Genomic DNA, 16,208 nt, shown 5'->3' with positions numbered 1-16,208 from the left:
CGGATGCATGAAGTGAAAAATACAGGAGCAGGTATAAATACATGAAAGGATGGGGGTTGCTTTACCAAGTGTGAGGTCAGTCTAACGAGATAAATTAATTAACAGCAGGATACTAAGGGAGGAAAAATAACTTTTGAAGTTGTAAGAGAGTGACCCATTACAGACAGTTGACAAGAAGGTGTGAGTAACAGTAGGGAGAAATTAGTATCAGGGAAATTAAGTTTAGGTTTTGTAATGACCCAACCGCTCCCAGTTTTTATTCAGGCCTAATCTGATGGTATCCAGTTTTCAAATTAATTCCAGTTCTGCAGCTTCACGTTGAAGTCTGTTTTTGAAGTTTTTTTGTTGAAGAATTGCCACTGTTACTGAGTGACCAGAGAGATTGAAGTGTTCTCCTACTGGTTTTTGAACGTTATGATTCCTGATGTCAGATTTGTGTCCATTTATTCTTTTGCATAGAGACTGTTCGGTTTGGCCAATGTACATGGCAGAGGGGCATTGCTGGCACATGATGGCACATATCACATTGGTAGATGTGCAGGTGAATGAGCCCCGGATGGGGTGGCTGATGTGGTTAGGTCCTATGATGGTGTCCCTTCAATAGATATGTGGACAGAGTTGGCACCGTAGTTTGTAGCAGGGTTTGGTTCCTGGGTTGGCGTTTTTGTTGTGTGGTGTGTAGTTGCTGGTGAGTATTTGCTTCAGGTTGGGGGGCTGTCTGTAGGTGAGGACTGGCCTGTCTCCCAAGGTCTGTGAGAGTGAGGGATCATCCTGCAAGGTAGGTTGTAGATCCTTGATGATGCACTGGAGAGGTTTTAGTTGGGGGCTATAGGTGACGGCTAGTGACGTTCTGTTACTTTCTTTGTTGGGCCTGTCTTGTAGGTGACTTCTCGGTACCCTTCTGGCTCTGTCAATCTGTTTCTTCACTTCACCAGATGGGTATAGCAGTTTTAAGAACGCTTGATAGAGATTCTGTAGGTGTTTGTCTCTGTCTGAGGGATCGGAGCAAATGCAGTTGTATCTTAGAGCTTGGCTGTAGACAATGGATCATGTGATGTGGTCTGGATGAAAGCTGGAGGCGTGTAAGTATAGTGATTAGTAGGTTTCTGGTATAGGGTGGCGTAAGGGGACGAGAGCTGAGGAAGCATTGTTCTAAGTCAGCCATAAAAATGTTATCATACTGAGGGGCAATGCGGGTACCCATAGCTGTCCCGCTGACTTGAAGGTATAAATTGTCCCCAAATCTGAAATAGTTGTGGGTGAGAACAATTTCCTGGCTTTCAATCATTCGTGTTACAGATGTAACATTATTTGAACAAAGATTTTTGTGTTGGAATTGATGTTTGACCAGGGGAGGAAGGGCAGATTTCCAATGATATGTTCTGCAGATGTTTGAGAAATCTTGGTTGTTTTTTTTAAGATAGACGAGTAAGTGATTATATTCAAAATACATATTCACTTTTCAGTTTCATTCTGGCAAGGGCCACTAAGGGTGTGTTCTTGAACTCTGTTAAATTTATATTTTTGAAATGTGGTCAATGTACACACAGTATAACTTTGAAAAGACTATGGATTATTATACCAACTGGAATCTTTTTTTGCAGTTATATAGATTTCTGAAGGACTATTTGTTCATAAGTTCAAAAATCAAAACTTCATTCGGTCAGAACCAGCTTATTTATGAAAGTTCGGGATGATACTTTTATGGATGACCTGCTCTCTGATTGGGCGAAGCAAAATACTCATCTCCTCTCTCAACCAGTAAGAATTCTTCAAATCACAAATAACATGAGTTATTATTGTGGTGCTGCATCAACACCATCACATAAAATGACTACGCCTACATCAGAATCTAAAGAAGACTCTAAAGAAACTTTCCATGAGTTCAGTGTTCCTTCAGCTTTGAATGTACACATTCTAAACTTAGGTTGAATATATGTAATAACCGATATTGATTAACCTGTAATAGCATTCTGTTCAACTGACACTGTATTTTTATTTTCCTACAAATTCATGCATTTGTTGTCCATAACTCTCTGAGCTTTATGGTTTGAATGCTAGTGCGGTTGACTGAAGAAACCTTAAGCAGTGCGTGGTTACTTCAGTATCAAAGTTAAAATGTAATGCTTTTTCCATTGATAAGGATGAAAAAAGTATTTAGATATTTAATAATCCTGGTTTTGAGATAAGTCTAACATAAAACTTAATATTTACAATATGAAATTACTTAATTTGCATATTTAAAATTTGAAAATACCTTTAGTGCAAAGATGCTTATGTTCCATCTTATTTTTTTGTTTAACAATTCAAATAGAGAGAAAGAGACTTAATATAAGTATTAATACAATTAAATCTGTTTTCCTTTGAAATATTTTACTCTGTCAGGGGTCGGCAATGTTTGGCACGCGGCTCGCCAGGGTAAGCACCCTAGCGGGCTGAGCCAGTTTATTTAGCTGCTGATGCGGCAGGTTCGGCCGATCGCGGCCCTCACTGACCGCGGTTCGCCGTCCCGGGCCAATGGGGGCTGCGGGAAGCGGCGCGGGTGAGTGATGTGCTGGCCTCAGCTTCTTGCCGCCCCCATTGGCCCGGGACGGCGAACTGCGGCCAGTGGGGGCCGCGATTGGCCGAACCTGCCACGTCAATAGGTAAATAAACTGGCCGGGCCCGCCAGGGTGCTTACTCTGGCGAGCCGCGTGCCAAACGTTGCTGACCCCTGCTCTATATGGTACATTTGCCTTTTGCCTCCATCTGAACAATGTGAAAAGACAGGATTATTTATTTGTCAGAATATTTTCTTGTCAGGTTCTATTTTCTCTCATGCTGTACACACATGTATGCAATTAGCTGTACACTCTTCCACCGCATTTTACACTTCTAAAAATGCTGTCTGATATGGCTAGCATTTTTCATTTACAATCTGTTATGTTGTCTTCAATCACTTTCCCATACGCTATTATCTTCTAAATGAATCTCTGTAGCACCTCATCAAATGTCTCATGGAAATCTAGATGTGTCAGCTCTATTCCTTTTATCATTTGTCGCTACATTATCTTCAAAAAAAAAATCAGGTAAATTTGTAATGCAAAGAGAGATTTGTTTGAATGCCTGAGTCATCCTCTTTAAGCCCGCGTGTCTGTAAGTAACTTTCCACTGCTTCCTGCTTAGGCAACTTTAGTAGCTTTGAAACCACAGAGGTTAAGCTAAGTGGCCTGTGATTCCCTGGATCTTATCTCTTTTACTTTAAAGTGGAATGGCATTTGTTACTTCCTAGTCATTAGGAATCTCTCTGTCGTCTGTTAAACTATTAAAGTATCAGTCAGAGTGCATCTGTTTCTTCCATGGGTTTTTTTTTTTTTATTGGAATGCTTTCTGATCTGTAAGGCTGGGGACTCACTTTTAAACGCTGCCTCAGACTCTCATTGTTACTATATATTTTAATGGAGATAGCCTTGTTTTCTCTAATAAAGCCTGGCACTTCTTACCAGGTAAAGAACTGTGCCCTTTTTATTAACAACTAATGTACCAAGAGTGTAAGAATAGCAATAATGATAAACAGTGCTTTCATTTTAACTGAAATAAATCTGGAGCAGTGGAGTGACTCTGGATTTACACTGTGTAGCTTTTTCTTATCAGGTGCGGAGCTTGCCAAACCAATTTGCAGCAGCCTCATCAGCCAGATTTAGAGACCTTAGACCACCATCCAATCTGGTCAGAGGGCAGTCGTCAGTGATGTGTGACACTGTCTTTGGCCATAGCCACATGTGGGATCCTCTTGTTGGCCTCAGGTGTGAAGGCTGGCTGCACATTGGGCCTGGCCTACTCAAAATTAATTCAGAAGGACCCATGAATGGTGTGGTAAATCAAAGCCAGGTACACACATGGTCGGTTCAGTTATAAGGCCTGGTCCACACTAACCCCCCACTTCGAACTAAGATACGCAACTTCAGCTACGTGAATAACGTAAGTCGAAGTATCTTAGTTCGAACTTACCGCAGGTCCACACGCGGCAGGCAGGCTCCCCCGTTGACTCCGCGTACTCCTCTCACGGAGCAGGAGTACCGGCGTCGACGGCGAGCACTTCCAGGATCGATCCCAGAAGATCGATTGCTTACCGCTGGACCCGGAGGTAAGTATAGACGTACCCTAAGAGATTGGTCTGCAGTTGACATCAGAAACCACTCTTCACACCACACTGACATTGCAGAGAAATCTGGGCAGCGTAGGTTGGCTCACAGCGGATGCTTTGACAACAAGCACTTTCTTGGATTCGTCAAAGAGGTCTGTGTATAGCAGTAGGCTTGGGTTTGCCCTAATCTTCAGGCTGTAGCATCCTCATGGCAGATGTATGGAGGAGTGATGTTACTTAACATAGGGAACCAGGGTACTGGTGTGGGTTGAATCATCCCAGTTGCAATGCATGGGTTGAGTGTAGTTGTGTGTCAGCCAACTTGACATGGGATGAATGGGGTCAGACCAGAACAAAGTATTCTGCTGCAGAGTAACAGGACTAAATTGGATGATTGGAGAGTTTGAAAGTTTGTTCCCCATGAAGTGGCAGCCAGGGTTTTTTAGAATGTTAAGTGTCCTCACCTTAGCTGCAGTTTTCCTCAGATGGTTGAGATATGTGAGAGATCTATCTAGGGTTGCTTTGAGGTAGATTGAGTGGAATTCATGTTTCAGGCGATGTCAATCGAGAAAGATATTCAGTTCTTGGTCTGTTCTGGCATTGTGAAGATGGAACACACTCGAAAATGTCTTGATGATACTTGGTTGTAAACACCACTGACTACAGTATTTGGCCCAAGTCAGAGTTTAGGACATCAAGTTCTAGGAATGACCTTGCTTGGACGCCTAAGCAAATGTCATTTGCATATGTGAACATGCAGGACAGGGTGAGCGGAAGGTTATTTTGTGAACAGGTTGAAAAGCATTGGTGCCAGTACAGAGCCTTGTGGTAAATTGTTGGCTTCTTTTCCACACGCGAACTCTGTCTCCCATATGGAAACCTCTGTTGCAGAAAAGATCAACAATGTTGATTACCCATGCTGGGAATGCTCTTGACAATTTGACTAAGAGCCATGTGTTCCACATCATGTCATATGCTGCTGTCAGATCCAGAAATATGGCTCCTGTCTTGAGGTTTTTCCGAAGACAATTTTTGATCAATATTGTCAAAACAGCACTTGATAGCAGGTGCTCCAACCTTTGATCAATATTGTCAAAACAGCACTTGATCGCAGGTGCTCCAACCTTTCCAAAAGCCTGCTTGCTCCACGCTGAGTATTGAGTCTGTTTCTGGGGAAGGATGAGATGCTTCAGAACTTTGAATGGCACAGACAATGGAGATATGGGTCGATAATTTGCAACATTATGTAGGCTTTTCCCCTGGTTTCAGGAGAGCAATGATTTTTAATATTTGCCATGTCTTCAGAAGTTGCTTTTTGTTGATCACACAGGTGAAGAACTGTGCCAGCCACTGGTGAGCACAAGCCTTGAAGTGCTTCAAGAACTCTGGTGATATGTTGTCATAGTCAGAGCAGTGCTGCTCTTAATATCACTCAGAATTTTGTCTAACTTGGTGGCTGTGAATGGCTGTATTGCCAAGTGGCATTTCTGTGATGGAACTGTCACCATTCATCATAGACTTGTCTGACATGTTTCTCATTTGGGGATTTTGACACATTGATGGTGTAACTGAGAGTAAAGCTTAGCCCATAATTTCCTGCTCTCTTCTATAAACCAGGTAAGGCTGTGATTCCTTTAAGGAGTCCTAGTGACTTTGTAAACACATGCAACTACTTTTGCCAGTGGTGAATGTAAAAGGAACAAAGAGAAATTATTGTTAGCTAAGGAACTGTCCATTTCCTAGAGTTCCCCAGGAGCCTGTCATATGAAAATTATTTTTTATTTAGGCTAGTCTTATGAAGCATTAAACTACTGGGAAGATAGGGGAAATCATGTCATGAACTTGCCTCCATGAACAGCCTCAACAAGAGGGTGGGGAAGGGTAATGGTTGAGGAATCAAGCCATAGGTTGCCCCGCCATTTTTATTCCACTGACCTGGAAGTTGGTGTTTGGCTCTTTATTTACTTCTTCTCTGGTCCCACTGCTGTGATGGAATGGGCAGGATTGGACCTTCTACATCTCTTCCAGTCCTGCTGGCAAAGATGTGAGGGATACAGCTCTGAGCTGTGGCCCATCACAGGAGCTGTGAATTGGGCTGTGAATGGTGAAGTCTGCTTCAGGCCCTGGCGAGTTTCTTGTCTTATTGAGCCAGGAGCTGGCCTTGTTTGTTGCTGCTTGTCATTGATTCCTAAACTGACACAGATTGCTGACTGGAGTGTGCCTGGGATAAAGCAGCACTCGCTGTGTGGCCTGCTTTTCTGGCACCCCCAACATGCCACTGTCTCTCAACCTCTACATTTCTCGTCTCTTCATAGATGGCATGATAGCCCCTGATGGAGCAGTGAGTCCAGATTTCTTCAGTGATTATCATCTCCAAAATGGAGACTTAGTCGGGCAACATCCCTTCTCCAGCAGGTAAAGCTCTCTTTTTGGAAAGAATTTATGTAATCAGAAAATTACTCATTCAGGTTTCTTTTTAATGCTTGATTTACATTTTTTCAACTTGAGTAACTTTTTTTCCGTTCCAAAACACAAGCTTTAATAGGGTTACATTTTAAAAGCATACTTAGGGGAATGATTTACATCAAGAAAGCAGGTTTATGGAAATCATAGATCAAAACTTCATGGTGTTTTGTCACACTGGAGGATCCAGTTTGCCTTTTGAATTATACATTTATTTTAACACATTAATGTACGCATAGTATTTCCTGATAGCTTTCCAAAGGCAATAAAAATGGAATAGAAAACTAAAGCACACAACTCATTACATGTTATGACAATTATTCAAACACTATTCAGGCATCATTGTTTGGAAATGTCTAAGGAGACGTTAGGGGATTTGATTAACTAGCAGAATTGTTTCCAGTATTCTTAAGCTGTTAAAAATAAGTTTCTCAGCTGTCAGGATTGTTTCCTGATTTTATTCAATCTTCCCAGCTAACACTCAGCTTGATTACTGATGTCATATGCTTTGAAAATCTTGTGGATGGGTGAAAGAGGTCTGCCTTTTGGCTCGACTAGTAGATTCCTGGAGGTATTGGAGACATTTGTTTAAATTGCCCTTCTATTCTGACCTTTTCTCCTATGTCATCTTAGCAAGCTGTTCCAATTTGGATCTCTTGACTGACTTTGCTCACAAGGTTAAATAAGAAAACTCTCATTTCAGAGAAGATGATCCTTCCTTGTCCTTCATGGCATCTGTAGGAAAGGCTTTATTTTATGTGACATGTATGCCAAATTATGACAGATAGGCATGTCTGACAGTGCGCTCCAATAGAAGGATATACTTCATACGCTGTATGATAATCCTGTGGAATTCCCTTCTACAAGAAGTTATTGAGACATGCTTCCACCCTTTTTTGACTTTTATTTTTTTCTTCCCCCAATAATAACTAATAACTTTAGTAGCTTTATGTAAAGTCTGAACAAATCCCAACATGTAGGGCAGTGGTGTAATCTGTTTTGGGTAATTTTGTGATTACTACCTAAAATCATCTGTTGAGAAACAGTTAAGTTGGACTACGTAATTGCTCTCCTTTCCCAAGGAGAACCTCTTAGAAAGCATGTGGGTTTTTTCCCCTTTATACACCTTGCTATCTGAAACCTAACCTGCATGGCTTTTTGACATTGCTCTTTAAGGAGCACTCCAGTTCAGTGCTAGCCTCTTCTGGTTCCTTGCAGCTTGACTGGGGGAGGGATTCTCACCACAGAAATGTCAGCAAGCCCAGCACACACAATGGTTGACAATTAAATGACTTCCCAAGCTTGGCTTTGCTAAGACTGTTTTGCAAAATCTTTTACGTAGTGATGACTTCTTTACTATATATTTTTTAAAAGTGAAAGCACTTGTGATAGACTGTTGTGATTTATTTATTTATTTATTTTAAAATGTATATGTCTATTAAAGCCCATGTGTGATGGAGAAACTGAAGAAAAAGGAAGCCAGATGCAACCCCTGGAGTCTTAGGGTATGTCTATACCACAATCAGGGGGCATGATTGCATGCAGCACATGTAGGCATACCTGACTTGCTTTAATATGGCTAGCTCGGGTACCTGTTGCAGTGAAGCTGTAGTACCATGGACCAGCCCACCTGGAATCCTGGGTAATTGGGCAGCTAGCCTGCGCAGAAGCACATGCTGCTGCTGCTTCACTGCTGTGACACCCAAGCTAGCTCGATTAAAGCTAGCTTGGATGTGCTACACGAGTTGAAATCACATCTCTGATTGGAGGTTAGATGTACTCATGGAGTGTGGTTCACAGCCATTCTCAACTTTAATATGGAGGTATGGCCCTTGGAGATGACAGGGTGCAATTATCCATCTTGAACATCTGGGATCTAGATGGTATGTCAGAGGGAGACAATTCCCAATGGCTGCATGCTCCTATTAAAGATGAAGATGGCTGCGGTCTACTTTGTTTTTGGGAAACTAGGAATAGCCCCATCAATATCCTGTCACTTTGCCAATGAAGCCCTTGGTTGAGGAAAGTTTGAGCATCCTTGAGCTACATTAGATTGCTTAACCTTGGGTTTCAACCTTCTGTCAAAGATGTACGTTTTTAAGGCTTTGAATCTGGTCTCCTTCCAGCTAAAAGGAATGGTAAAATACATAAAATATATTTTAAAAATAAAAAATATTTGTAGAACGTCCTTGTTCGTAACCACAACGCATTAAAGTCCGGGGACCCATTTAAATGAAAAGAATAAATACAACTTGCAAAACTTGGTAACAGCCCTTTGTGCAGGGCGCAGGCAAATACATTCTGATTTCCAATTAGAATTCTCTTTCTGGGAGTGCTTTTCAATATGATTGTCCCTGGAATTATCCGCCATATAGGGAGACAACCTAATTGGAAACAGCATGTACTGTTACAAATGTTCTGTCCCATTTACAGTAAGGAGGGTCAGAATTGTTTGCTAGCATAGACACAGGCAGTTGGACAGAGAATCCTAGTTTTCAGACGTGTCATTATCGTTTTGAACTTCTTGGCACCAGGAGCCAGGATTTCCTGATGCTTAGAGCTAATGTAAAATGCATTAGTGCTCCGAGGCATGAGCAACAGAATTGCCAGTCCCATGAGTTTGGAGATTTCAGCCTCCCCAAATTTTAACTGGTATTGGAAGGTAAAGCCATATTTGCTATAGAGCCTAATTAAAAATAATAGCAGCTAGTCAGAGTTCTTTTCATGTATTATATAGTGTACATTTCATCCATACCATAACATAATTCTGTAGTATTTTTATGCTTGCATTTTAAAGCTAACAAGAACCTTATGTTAAGATTTTTTTTTTTTTTTTTTTTTGGATACCAGTTCCAGCTTTTAATAAACCAGAGTTTCTTGTTATAAAAATGGTTCATTTTTCTACTAATTATTGGATAGTTTTCATAAACTAGTTTAGCAAATAGGATGTGAATATTGTAACGGTCCAACTTTTCTTTTTTTTAAATCGTGTTTAGTTGCTAGGAGAAGGAATGGTCAGCTGCTGAAATGATACATATTTCCATGTGCTTTGAGTCTGTTTGCATGAAATATATTTTTATTTGTTGTATTTTCTGACTGGTTTAGATGTTCTAGAATGAATAGGAAGAGTTCAGTTCACTTGATGTTGGGGGGTGCTGAGGGAAGGGTCCAGATCTATCAAAATTAAGACCATCCTGTGAAATCTGAGGCAAGTGACAACATTAAGCTGAAACTGAGTCAGTACCACTTGGCTGTGAAGAATCTACATTTTCCTTCTCCTTTCTATAGTAATATCACGGAGACTCTTAAAATTCTACATGTCCTCTTACCATGAGGCTGTTATTTCCTACAATTACAGCATCCTGTACAAAAGTGTAAAGGACATAGACAAAGTCCTTGCCTCAACGAATTTGCAATCTATATAAACCATACAAATCAGATACAAAGGGTTCATTTTTCCATGATTTTGCACCTCTAAGGAGCGCTTACATGCATGATAACAGGCCCAATTGGTATCGGTGCCCATGGTGTAATTGCAAAGGAAGGCCCTACCAAGGCTTAAGTGAGTTGTGGTAGCCAACAGTTACACCTGACCCAAGGGATTTGGTGGCGGCATGGCCAAAGAAATGGGCCCACCATGAAATGTTCAAAGGGGCACAGCTGGGCTCAAGCTGCCACCTCTGCACCAAAAGTTTCCAGCATAAACTGTATCTGATAACTGCAGAAGGTGACCCAACCTACACCGGCTGCGCTGTATCAAATCATTAGACCAGCCTTGTTACAGAGAGCAACCAGAGGCAAAGCAGCATTCATCTGACAACAGTTTGAGGCTGTAGCACACTCCAGCTGAGGGTCAAGGGCAGCCTCTGCCTCTGGAGTATCATCAATAAATTTTCATCAGTACTGTATGAGAAAACACAAGAGGAAACTTGTAAGTCAAAGTAGGGCCCAATGCTGCAGCCACACAGGATGAGCGCAGCCAAACAAATAGCCACTATAAAACAAGTGACTTCCTCTCAGTACTCAACTACCGTGGTCTGGGCTCTGTTACGGGAGACACTGGGGCTGCAGACCTACAGCTGCTGAGGTTCACTTATTCAAATAGGTCAGTTATTGAGCCAAGAGCTTCACTGGAATCCAAACTGGATTAGATATTAGATACTTATAGACAACCTGGCCCGTGTGCCCTAAGGCATGTCTCATTCTAATGTAAATCCAAGAAATAAATATTAATAGGGACAGCCACAGATCCATTAGATTGGATGAAAAATGTTAAGGGCATAAACTGTCATGGGGTTTCTTGTACTTTCTTCTAAAGCATCTGATACTGACCACTGTCACAGACAGGAATACTGGGCTAGATAGATCAATTCCTATGTCAGAGTATAAAACTCTTTGAAGGGATGCTGTAAATGCTCATACACTAAAATTGGATCACCACCTCCGCTGTATTTTGGGTTGGTCATCTGCTGCCCTCTCTGTCTGTCTCCATCCAGAAGCTTTGGCAAGCAGAACCTTTGTCAATTTCAGTGCCTGTCAGGTTGGAGGAGACAGTGTCAGGACAGCACAGCATCTATTCACTTGTGTCACCATTGTAAAGGAACTCTCACTCCACATTAACATGTGGCAGGTCACCCAGCTAAGAAGTTGGCATCTTAGTAATGTGACAGCCCTGATTATAGGGACCCAATACATTTTGGAAGAGCAGCCTAGAACTAAAGATGGTGCGTTTCAGGTAAGTTAGTTTGAGAGCTTGATATCCGGTTGAAAGACCTGTGTTTTCATAGTCATTGAGGTCAAGGCTAGAAGAGACCACCAGATCATCTGACCTCCTGCATACCACAGGCCATTAGCACCACCCAGCCACCTCCACACCAAGCCAACAACCAGAATTGAATCTAAGGCCAGGTCTACACTACCGAGGTAAATCGATCTAAGCTATGCTACTCCAGTTACAGGAACACTTATCGCAGTGTCGACCAGGAGATGGTCTGCCAATGACTTAACTTATACTACTTCCTTGAGTGATTGCTCCTATGTATTCCACAGTAGGTGTGTATGCTCGCCACGTGCACCGGTGCCAGAAGTTTTTCTCTTAGCAGTACCTGTACTGGGGGAGCACCGCTGTGACCCCTGGAGTGCCGCCTGTATATTGCGCTATAAAGGGAGCTATGGGCTCCCCCCACCCTCAGTTCCTTCTTGCCGCCAGTGAAGGTAGTCGGAACTTTTGTGCTCCAGCTCTGCTGCAGCCCTTCTTCTCGACCTTAGTGGTACCATTGTACATTGTTCTTCAGTCGTTAGAGCAGGCTCGGGGCATGCCCCAGGCTTCAAGTCGTGTGACTCCAGTCGCCACTCTATGCCCAGGAGCGACCCTCACGCTGCCTGTCTTCGCTGCCTGGGTGAGACTCACATAACCAACCATTGCAAGATCTGTAGGTCGTTCAAGCCAAGAACCAAGAAGGAGAGAGACTTCAGACTTCGAGCTCTCCTGATGAAGTCGGCATTGACTCTGACGCCGGTGCGCAGATCGGACTCGGCACCGGCCGCTGCGTCGTCGGTACATAGCGAGGCCCCTTCGACCAGTCGGCGCCGTTCTCCCTCCAAAAAGCAAGGGAAGGGCTTGGCCTCGCAACAACGCCATGATAATGACAAGGGGGAGGCTGGTCCCGCGCTGGGCAGCCCTCAATCCCCCCCGGGCTCTAAGGCTCCGACTTGTGTGGAGCGGAGCAGCCCGATACCATCGACCCAGGCATCCCCACCAGTACGGATGCCGTCGACACCAGAGGCGGTGCAGGCTGCGAAGAACATTATGACCCTGCCTGTCCCGAGCTCACAATCGGGTTCGGGCCCTAGGTTGCGGGGCAAGCCCCCTTTGGGTGCCCACCAGACCTCTCCAAGCAGCCACAGTTCCCACTCCGAAGATTGATTCCCCGCAGCGCACGCTCTTCGGACAGCTCCCGGCCACCCTCGATGCTGGCCAGACCAGCAGGGCTGCCGTCGGGATGGGAGTCGCGGGGACCCTCCACACCCCCGCCAGCGAGCGGAGGCACCGAGGGAGGCACCGTGAACACTCATCTGCTAGATACGAGTACCGGAGCCACTCTCGATGGGACAAACGTCACTGCTCCCGTTCCAGCTCCCGGTCGTCGAGGCATCACGCCGGAGACTGCCCTTGGAGTCAAGGCACCGGGCTTCGCATCGCCGCCATGCCTACCGAAGCTGTTCGTCGCGTGGGTACCGTTCGTCGTTGTCGAGATCCCGGTCCCGAGGGAGACGACACCACAGAAGCCGCTCCTACCGTTCCCGCGGCACCGAGCGTTCTTCGGCAACCTCAGCCTCGGCATGCATCCACCCATCCTCGGCACGTGCCGTCCCGCTGGAGCACATGTTGCCATCCCATGTTCAGCCGAACCAATGGCAAAGGACTCCATGGCAAGGACCGTGGTGCCAGTGGGCACCGTGGCCATTGGTGCCAGGCCAAGCAGAGGCCCGCTCGGTCGCCGGAGCATCCTGGGCTCCATCGGCCTCCTCTGGCCGCCCACAAGACAAGTCGCCGGGCCACGAGTCAGCAGACGTGCACCGGGACTCTGACCTCGGTATCGATGCCCCTGCACCGACTGAGGTACCCGGCTCTGTACGGGCCATCTCCCCGGTACCGGACGACACCATAGCAGCGCCTCCGCCTTCGGTCCCGCAGGAGGACTTCAAGATGCACCAGGACCTGCTAAAGCGGGTGGCTTCCAGCCTACAGCTGCAGACCAAGGAGGTGGAGGGTCCATCCAATTCCCTCTTTAACGTCCTGTCTCCCTCGGCACCGAGTCGCATGGTCCTGCCTCTGCACCAGGGTATTGACAACATTTCAAACTCCCTGTGGCAACCCCCCGCCTCCTTGGCCCCAATCTCAAAATAGGCCGAGAGGAAATACTTTGTGCCGGCGAAAGACCATGAATACCTGTATTCATACCCGCCACCCAACTCGTTCATTGTGGAATCGGTAAACCACAGAGAGCATCAGGGCCAGCCCACGCCCACCCCAAAAAATAAAGACGCCAGGAGACTGGACTCCTTTGGCAGAAAATTGTATTTGTTGGCCAGCTTCGCGTAGCCAACCACCAGGCCCTACTGAGCAGGTACTACTTCAACCTGTGGGAGTCCCTGCCTAAATTTGGCCCCTCCTCCCAGACCGGGACAGAAAGGACTTCAAGGCCCTGGTGGAAGAGGGGGTGGCGGCGGCAAAAGCAGTCCTGCAAGCGACATCCGATGCGGCAGACATGGCGGCCCGCTCGATGCCTTCCGCGATCACCATGCGCAGGGCGTCGTGGCTCTTGTTGTCTGGGCTGTCGACGGAGGCACAATTGCTGATGCAGGACCTTCCGTTCCATGGCAAGGCGCTCTTTGCAGACCAGACGGACATCAGGCTGCATGGGATGAAGGATTCCCGCACCACCTTGCAGACCTTGGGCCTCTATGTCCCTCCGGCTAAGGACAAGGCCAAATCTGTTCCAGCGTCTCAACCTGCGAGGAGCAGATATGGGCCCCCATACAAAAGACCCAGAGACCAGAAGCATCAGTCTCAGTGGCAGTCCTGCTCTGCCCCACAGCCTGGACCCTCTAAGGGCAAGAGGCAGGGAAAGAAGCGGTTTTGACTATTGGCAGGGGGGCACCAGGCCGGTTGCCAGGGAGACTCCCCGATTAATAAAGTTTGTGTTCTGCAACCGATTGTCTGCCTTCCTCAGGGCGTGGTCCCACATTACTTCGGACCAATGAGTCCTCAGTACCATCTCCAAGGGCTACGTGTTGCAGTTCACCTCACCCCCGCCAAATCACCCGCCATCCACGATGGCCCCGGGGGACCTGGACCATATCCGCCTCCTATGTCAGGAGGTGGACTGGTTGCTCCACCTAGAGGCGGTGGAAAGGGCACCAGTTCAGTTCCAAGGCAAAGGTTCTACTCCCGATACTTCCTGATCCCAAAGGTGAAAGGGGGTCTCAAGCCCATTCTGGACCTGCGCAACCTGAACAGGTTTCTAACCCGTTCCAAGTTCCGCATGGTGTCCCTGGCCTCTATTATCCCCTCCCTGGACCCAGGGGACTGGTACGCGGCCCTGGATCTCCAGGACACGTACTTTCATGTCCATATTTTCGATTCATGGTGGGGCTGGATCACTACCAATTCACGTTCCTCCCCTTTGGCCTATCCACGGCTCCCAGGGTTTTCACGAAATGTATGTCTGTGGTGGCGGCCTACCTCAGGCGGGAGGGCGTACAAATCTTCCCTCCCCTTACCTCAAGGGGGAGTCGCGTTTCGAAGTGGAGTCCCACGTAGAGCTGCTCCTCTTGACATGCGCCGATCTAGGCCTGGTCATGAACGAAATCAAATCGACATTAGGGCCCGTTCAGCATATAGAGTTCATTGGGGCCCTGTTGGACTCCTCCAGGGCCACAGCCTCTCTCCCCCTGGACAGGTTCGAGACCCTAAGGGATCTCATCCCCACAAACTCAGGGAATGTGGTCGGCCCCGGACTTGCTCCTTCACATAAACGTCAAGGAGCTCAGGGTGGTTCGGTTGGCGTGCGTGGTGTTCCTCACGCACCTCCACGGCAAGGTGCTCAGAGTCCTCATGGACAACACCGCCGCCATGTACTATATCAACAGGCAAGGTGGGACTCGCTCCCTAGCCCTCTGCCGGGAAGCCCTGAACCTATGGGAGTTCTGTATAGCCCACGATATCTCCCTGAGGGCGGCTCACCTCCCGGGCGTCTGCAATACGCAAGCAGACCACCTCAGCAGGGTTTTCTCCCCCCAGTATGAGTGGTCGCTCCACTCAGAGGTCGCTCACCGGCTCTTCCAAGAGTGGGGAGCTCCCCAGATCGACCTGTTTGCAACCTGTCAGAACCGTCGTTGTCCCCGGTTCTGCTCCAGGGAGTGGTGGGGGAAGGCGTGATCTCCAATGCGTTCCTCCTGAGCAGGTCGGGCCAGCTCCTCTATGCCTTTTCCCCCGTTCCCATTCATCGCCAAGGTCCTTCAAAAGGTGAAAGCGGACAAGGCGAGAGTCTCATAGACTCTAAGGTCAGAAGGGACCATTATGATCATCTAGTCTGATCTCCCGCATGATGCGGGCCACAAAAGCTGACCCACCCACCCACTCCTGGAAGAATTCTCTCCCTTGACTCAGCTGTTGAAGTCCCCAAATCATGATTTAAAGACTTCAAATCGCTGAGAATCCTCCAGCAAGTGACCCCTGCCCCATGCTGCAGAGGAAGGCGAAAAACCTCCAGGGCCTCTGCCAATCTACCCTGGAGGAAAATTCCTTCCCGATCCCAAATATGGCGATCAGCTGAACACCGAGCATGCAGGCAAGATTCTCTAGCCAGACCCTCTGGAAAAAGTTCTCTGTAGTAACTTTTAATATCCCATCATTGACCATTGTTGCTAATTACCAGCGATGGCACGTTATTGACCTATTGACTAAAATCACTTTATCCCATCAAACCATCCCCTCCATAAACTTATCAAGCTTAATCTTAAAGCCAGAGAGGTCTTTCGCCCCCACTGTTTCCCTCGGAAGGCTGTTCCAAAACTTCACCCCTCTGATGGTTAGAAACCTTTGTCTAATTTC

At 46.4% G+C, this 16,208-nt stretch overlaps 1 protein-coding gene across 6 annotated transcripts in view; it reads left to right on the top strand.

The window, feature by feature from the left end:
• The window catches only part of KIFAP3 (kinesin associated protein 3), a 144,898-nt gene that overhangs the window by 88,580 nt on the left and 40,110 nt on the right, over positions 1-16,208 (top strand). For 3 of the 6 annotated variants that reach the window (XM_005283380.4, XM_042851338.2, XM_042851345.2), the window contains exon 19: positions 6,442-6,541. The exons of 1 other annotated variant lie outside the window; for it this stretch is intronic. In XM_005283380.4, the coding sequence (XP_005283437.1) occupies positions 6,442-6,541 (100 nt within the window). Of the gene's footprint in view, positions 1-1,604; positions 1,628-6,441; positions 6,542-8,033; positions 8,140-16,208 lie in introns of those variants that run through there. 2 more of the 6 variants (XM_065554642.1, XM_005283383.5) reach the window with 2 other exon arrangements.

The sequence above is a fragment of the Chrysemys picta genome, chromosome 8 (genome assembly GCF_011386835.1).
Source record: "Chrysemys picta bellii isolate R12L10 chromosome 8, ASM1138683v2, whole genome shotgun sequence".
In the NCBI taxonomy this organism is placed as follows: Eukaryota; Metazoa; Chordata; order Testudines; family Emydidae; genus Chrysemys; species Chrysemys picta.
Note: the sequence above shows the minus strand (reverse complement) of the source record. Positions and strands in the feature narration are given on the sequence as shown.